Source organism: Labrus bergylta, chromosome 4 (assembly GCF_963930695.1).
Source record: "Labrus bergylta chromosome 4, fLabBer1.1, whole genome shotgun sequence".
Lineage (NCBI taxonomy): Eukaryota > Metazoa > Chordata > Actinopteri > Labriformes > Labridae > Labrus > Labrus bergylta.
In genome coordinates this window covers 6,434,794-6,442,216 of record NC_089198.1, presented here as the reverse complement: position 1 = coordinate 6,442,216, position 7,423 = coordinate 6,434,794, and the positions used below count along the sequence as shown (strand labels likewise).

The 7,423-nt window shown below is 41.6% G+C and overlaps 1 protein-coding gene across 3 annotated transcripts in view; it reads right to left on the bottom strand.

Moving 5' to 3' along the window:
- The window catches only part of LOC110000881 (extended synaptotagmin-2), a 53,614-nt gene that overhangs the window by 24,403 nt on the left and 21,788 nt on the right, over positions 1 to 7,423 (bottom strand). For all 3 annotated transcript variants that reach the window (XM_065954470.1, XM_065954471.1, XM_065954472.1), the window contains exon 8: positions 145 to 200. In XM_065954470.1, coding sequence (XP_065810542.1) covers positions 145 to 200 — 56 coding nt within the window. The remainder of the gene's footprint in view (positions 1 to 144; positions 201 to 7,423) is intronic.

Below are 7,423 nucleotides of genomic sequence, written 5' to 3'. Positions count from 1 at the left end.
TTCCTTTCCTTCTTCCTCTCTCTTTTTCTCCATCCTTCCTTGCTTTCTTACTTCCCTTCTTTCTTTCTTTTTTCCTCCCACCATCAACCCTGACGGGAAGTCCAAATAAAAAAGTAGCACATCATTTTTCATGCATTGACTTACTTGACACCGGGAATGTCCAGCATGTTTGTGAGTCCCGTCCAGTTGATGTCCAGCAACTAAAAAAACAAACAAAGAAAAATACGATTTAGATCCACTGTGCCGACAAACTGGAGCAGTCCATGAAGAGCTGTAGATTTCTGTAGAATATGAAATAATCCATCTTGAAGTTTATGCTCTTGAGTGTTCAGTATTATTTATTACAGTCTGTTTTACAAGCAGCTGGAACTCCTTACAGGAGCTTTAATGCAAAGTGATTTTAAAACGATGAAAAAAGATGTTTTAAAAACATGAAGGATTGTCAACTTTTATTACCCATCAAATAACGCCAATTCCTCCCTGACAGTAGTTAAAGGAAGAATGTGGAACATTTTACTCATAAATACATCATAAATAAAGTCTCTCCTGTGTAAATGTGTCTCTGAGTCCTGACTGTCTACAATGAGGGAGAAGCTCGAGTCCCGCTGGCTGTGTTGTTGTCAGAGCTGTGTTTACATAGATGGGACGGCCGGCTCCTCCCCTTGTGTATAAAACTTGTTTTAGTCAAGAAGAACATACTCACTGATTATTTGGATGTTCTGTGTTAATTTATGTGCAATTTGAAGCTACGAGCTAACTTAAGAGCGCTAACGTTAGCATGCTAACACAACAATGCAGGACACAGGCAACTGCAGCTCGAGCAAAGGACAATTTTGTCCACCGCTTAATGGTGTTTAATTATGGCGTGTTCTTATTCATAACTCCTTCATGTGAATGTGATTGGAGAGGGGGGTTGGAGGTGTGTCTCTGGAGGAGAGCGGAGGCTTCAGGATAGAGGAGGCGTGGCCTAACAGCAGTTTGTTTTGGTTTCATGCTGGTGCTCAAGGGCGACATCTACTGGACCTAAAAGTCGTACAGTCTTCCTTTAAAGTTGTTTTATATGTTTAGACTGAAGGAAATTTGATTGAGTGGACTAGAGAATATTTTGTGTTTTGTGTGATTTTCTGTCGTTAAAATATCTACATCAGCTTAGATGTAAAACTGACTCAGCTTTTTTTGCCCCTCGAGTCATGACTCAGCAGCAGGAGCCAAACTCTAAACCCCATCGACCTGATAATCAATACAGCGGTGCAGATTGTGTTAGCCGTCATTAGGACAGGAAGGATGTGATAAGATAATGTAACTGACGGTCTTTGGAAATCACATTACTTTAACTTATAAACAGCTGTTGATGCTGCAACATCAGGAGAGGACAAACAGAGACACATAGTGTGTGCTGAGAAAGAATTTCAAGTCAATAAATAAGCAGCTCAAAAGACAAGATAAGGGTCAGAAGAACTGGTTGATGTTTTGGGGCTGTCAGGAATGTTGATTTGTATTATTTCCCATTCATCTTGCACATGATTTAAAGGTCACATATTATTCAAAATCCACTTCAACATGTTTCTCAAACACTAATGTGTCTCTAGTCCGTCTACAAACCCCCCAATGATGAGAAATGTCCATCCTCTCCGTCTTTTCCCTGCTCCACTTTTCAGAAAATGTGTGCTCAAACAGGCCGTTTGGAGATTTTCCCTTCATGACATCACAAAGGGCAGTAGCCCCTCCCCCAGGTGGGTGACACTCCCACAGCTAGGTGTTTGTTCTGCCCTCTGAGTCTGCCTTCTCGCCGTAAACAATAGGACATGGAGAGAGAAAGTACATCCGAGTACATCCAAGCCCTTCCAGAGAGGGGGCGTGGTCAGACACAGCTCATTTACATATTTAAAGGTACAGACACAGAAACAGCCTGTTCTGAGCAGGGCTGAAATAGAGGGGTTTATAGACATGATCAAATACAGGATCAGAGTGGATTTAGAACAAGAAACTTCACACACATGTTTTGAGGAGCTCTGAGACTTATTTACACTGAAGAGGAGGAGGAGGATATGTCACCTTTAAACCCTGCATATACACATTTGGAGCAAAGAAACTACAACATGATGACAACATGAGCGATGGATCAAGAACTCGCCCCACAACCCAGATTCAATTAGATTATTCAATTCGACATTTCAAGACATTTCAGATACATTTTTGAGGCCTGACCGATACAGGATTTTCGGGGCCGATAATGATACAGATTTTAACCGATAGGGGTCAAACAGAGGACAGGCTGTGGTTTCAACATTGAAGAAAAAAAAAGAACATCCAAACTGTGTTAATCGGATTTAATGTATAAGCAGTCATGTGTTAAAATGTAAGCCCTGTTTCTGTTCAGTATGTAAAGGCTGATTGTTCTCTTCATCACTGTGAACTGGAGGAACGAACATCCAGAGTCGACCAATAAAACCACCTGAAAAGTAAAGTGAGGACGCTTTTTAAAGACAAAAACTAACTCCTCTTAATGACTGCATAATGAAGTCATCTCTTATATTTTACTCTTATTGTGTAATGGTCTCTAAACCAGGACCAGTAGAGACTACCCCCTTACATTCACACCCTCTGACTGAGACTTTCTGTTGATAAAGTAAAGAAAGTATTCATTGGCATTAGAAATTTCCCAAACCGATGTGTAAATCTGAGTGTGCAGAGGTGATGAAACCGAACTCTGAAAGCAGAAACACGTTCCCTAAAGTCAGGAACATCCACTCATGTAAACCAGGACTCTCATATTCAGAGGGGGCGACGCATCCTGGTTTTCTAACCCAGTTGTGAAAGCTTTGAGACTCTGAAAATAAAGCTGAGGTACCAGAGGGACAGGAGAAGTCACATAGTTTAACATTATGTCACCCAGTTTGTCAAGACAGAAATCTCCCAACATGCACTGCAGCCAAAAAGCACAGCACACGTGCCAGACACACCCTGATGTCTACTCCATATCAAGGCTGACAGCTGCTGCCAAGGATACCGAACGACTGCATCACAGTGCAAACAGAAGACGGCTCAGAGACTGAAATGAGACAGCTGCATGCACATTTAAACAAACTGTGAATGGAGAGTTAGTGATAGTTGTTAACACAGAAAAAGGCCCAAAGTGTGATGAAATGATAATACCTGTTTACCAAAGCTCATGGCTATTCATAATGTTTAACCACATGGCTGCATTGAATACTTGATTCTGATTGGTCGATTACGGCAAATACAGCTTTCTGTTATGTCTGTGTAATAGACCTTTGACACTGATGCAGCGCTGACCAACAAATACTCACTTACTGTGGGAAAAAAAACAAAAAAAACAAAAAAGACACCAAAACCGTTGGGCGCTGGTAGCCTAGTGGTTACGTCAACCGCCCTATGTACAGAGTCTACAGTCCTCATCACAGTGGACGTGGGTTCAAATCCGACCTCGGCCCTTTGCTGCATCATATCCTCAACTCTCTCCTCCCAACTTTTCTTTCTCTCTCCAGCTGTCCTTTCCAAAAAGACAATAACGGCCCAAAAGAAGACATTGATTTTGAGATATTCCGCGGATACAGATACCACTCGATCGTTACTTATGGCCGACTGGATGGGAATATGACAGACGTGGACAGCAAAGATATTACATATATATTTTAGGTTGAATTATTGGATTCTTTAGTAAGTGGTAACAACAGGGTTTCCAGCTCCACACTTCCTACAGTATGTAAACCAGTGTGTGTACTTTAGTTCCTTTTGAGCCCCGATGTGAGACTTCCCCTCGTTGTTTTTTAGTCTGCATGTTGATAATAATAATAATAAAGTTGTAATTATATAATCTGTAGCCTATAAACACTCAAATATGAGTACATCATGTAAAACTGTAAATAAATTAAAAACCCAAACACTACAGAAATGGTTCAAATTACAGAACTAGTGAAACCAGTTTAAACGCTAAAAGGCAAACCTTCATATAGTGTGCCTCAGTGTCAGCGGGGAGATGTGACTAATTTCACAAATTAACTGTAAATGTGTGAGTGTGGCCGCTGTGTGTGTGTGTGTGTGTGTGTGTGTGTGTGTAAAGAAGTGGGTGTGTGTTCCTGTGGCCTAGTTAGCGCTCTAGATGTGGACCACAATGCCTCTCTGCCACACTGGTACAGGAAGAGAATGGGGGGGGGGGGGGGGGGGTGATCTCTGTATGCAGCTTCAGAAAAATGATGAACAACTTTAATTTACAGATTTGTAAAAAGATGCAATGTGTGTGCAAACTGCTGCAGCTCATTAAACCTTAATACAGATATAAAGATGTTTATTTTATTTTGTTAGAAGACAAAACTGGTCCAATTGTTGGCTGACTTTGGAAGCTGCTTTTTATTGCTGCTTTTAAGATTGCCCCCCTGGTCAACATTGTTTTAAATCCAGTGGAAAACAACCTCCCTCAAACATGTGTGCAGCAGACTGGTTTTCATTTTTACAGCATGCATACTTCTACTCTTCTCTTGTAGGCAGACTCTAATCTGGAGGAGGTGGAGGAATTGGATTGATTGATTGATTGATTGACTAACTGATTGAATGGTCACTTCCTGTCAGCACCTGTGTGTCTGATCAGACTTAAAGCTGTTTGTTTGCACTTCCTGTTGTTGTCTCCTCCTCTCTAGATCCTTGCTTGTGTTGTACTTACTCTCTGATGTTCATCGCCTTGGATAAAAGCGTCTGCTAAGTGAATTGTAGAAACTATTGAAATGTACCTTTTCTGGGCTTTTATCTGTATATTGAATGACAGAGTTGAGGGGCCGGCTTGTTCCACAATCGAGGGCTCTCTACCAAAAAAATTCAGTCACTTTTTAGTTGCTGTTGAGCTCGAGGAACAACCAGCAGACACTACTGATGGGTGATGATTTTGAACCGTCATTTCAAATCTGACCTCAGCCTTTTGCTGCATGTCGTCTCTCCCTCTCTCTCCTCTCATCATTTTTTGTCTTTCTCCAGCTGAAGAATCAAGAAATCATCCATCTGTTCCTGCAGGGAGCTTTGGAGTCCCATCGATGATGGAAATGCTGTCCCAGTCTAACTTTCAGTCGACCTAACGACAGGCTGAGAGCTGGAGCTGAGTTATGAATAACCTTCATGAAATCAACGGATGACTTATCAAAAATGTTCCCCTGTACAGTGTGTGCCGATCCAGACAGGAGCTAATCAGACCTGTTTGTTCTTTTGAACCAGGCTGTAAACATGTTCATCTCTGCTGTAAAAACAGGCTTTTTAGAATGGGTGTGTATGTGACTTCCTGTGCTTCTGCAGCCACCCTCTAGTGGACACTCGACAAACTGAAGGATTTTTAAACACTGCTTGGTCGGGAACTAAAAAGGCACATTCATGGAGCCACTTCATGACGAAGTTAAAGGTCGCAAAATGTTATCTAAAACAAACATGGCACCAGCAGAAGGAACCGATTACAGGTACCTGTTGTAAACCTGGCAGCAGCGCTCTGCTCTCGCTGCAGACAAGAGAGGATTTGACTGACTGACCCACATGTGCAGGGAGCTACAGTAGTCCAGGTGAGAGGTGATAAGAGCATGGAGAAGTTTCAGAAGGTTACACAGGTTTAGACTATTGTGTTAAACTTCTTAAGCAAACAGGGATGATTTGCATCACTGACTCCTTTTGTGCTATGAGGACACCATGCGTTAAAACGACTGGAGTTCAATATATGGGCGGTATGTGTTCAAACTATTTAACCAAAGCAAAACACTCAATACGGCTTTGTTTGTACACTGACTGACACATTCTTTATTCTTCAAGATGAAACACACGTCTTTGTTGGAACCTAAATGTGTTGCTGGGGGCCATGATAGTAAAAATGTCTGCTATGTGAATCCAGTGACATCACTGTGAAGCAATACAGAGAAACAATGCACAACACAGCTAAGTATGCGTGAAGTATTTCCCAACATGAAACTTCAGATGCTGCAACCAAACTAATTCAAGACTTACTGCGGTCACATTCAAGCCAAAACATTTAAAAAATGTTGTTTTGTTCCTTTAAACTCCACAGAAAACCATGGGTGTTTTGATCTGATGATACAAAGATGATATGCAAGCAAATGACAACAATCACAGGACAATATTAAATAGTTAAAGGTCACATATCCTCTTCCTCCTCTTCAGTTTAAATAAGTGTCAGAGCTCCTCAAAACATGTGTGTGAAGTTTCTTGTTCTAAATCCACTCTGATCCTGCATTTGATCATATCTATAAACCCCTCTATTTCAGCCCTGCTCAGAACAGGCTGTTTCTGTGTCTGTACCTTTAAATATGTAAATTAGCTGTGTCTGACCACGCCCCTTCTTGGAAGGGCTTGGGTGTACTTGATGCTTTCTCGCTCCATGTCCTATTGTTTACGGTGAGAAGGCAGACTCAGAGGACAGAACAAACACCTAGCTGTGGGAGTGTCACCCACCTGTGGGAGGGGCTACTGCCCTTTGTGATGTCATGAAGGGTAAATCTCCAAACGGCTTGTTTGAGCACACATTTTCTGATTTGATCGCCGATATGCGCCGATATTAATTCATTTATTCACCTGTCGAATAGCATCATTATATTACACTAGCAGTTCTCTTTCTGCCTGTCACCAGCAGACGGCGCTATATGGATTACAACAAGCATGATCACTCTCCAGAGGGTCAAGCGGTGATGCACGTACATGCACGGCTACTTTCCAGTTGAGTGACCATCTTGTCTTCGTTATAAGTGTTTGATGACTTCATTTGAAGGATCAACACAATAAATGTGTAAATCTGCATCTATCTCTATAGATCAAAGATAGAACGATATCGGCTGATATATCAGTATCAGATGTTTTTCTCTCCCTAGTATCGTTAAAACCCCTTAAAAGCCCAAATCGGTCGATCCCTAGTCAAAACTGATGTCTTCCTATTACAACAAAAACACGTTTTGGGGGAGAAGTAACCTTCTTCTGCTTCTCTGTTTGAAGCTTTTGAAAGTGATTCTTTTTCATGTTGACAGCAGTTATCACAGGCTGAATCTGGGAGATGAAAATGTGCTGAGGCGCAGGAAGGAAGAGAGCAGTTAGAGAGGAGGAATGCACTGATAGAGGAGGAGAGCAGGAAGACTGCGGAGGAAAAACACAGGGTCATTTTGGTGAGACTGGACGCTAGGCCTGCAGCGCGGTCGCCCAAATGTTCGATCCTTTTTGATACCAAGTGTTTCGGGGAAAATCCTCTGAAGCTTCAAAGAGAAACTTTTGATATCAGAGCAAATTGTAACTTCCTGTTTTGTCTTTCTTTTTGTGGTTTGATGGTTTCCTAAACTACACTGTCAAGGTGCTGAAGCGTGTCTCGATTTTCTTACAACTCTTTGATATCCTCAAAATAATATAATATATAACTGTATCAGGTTGCATG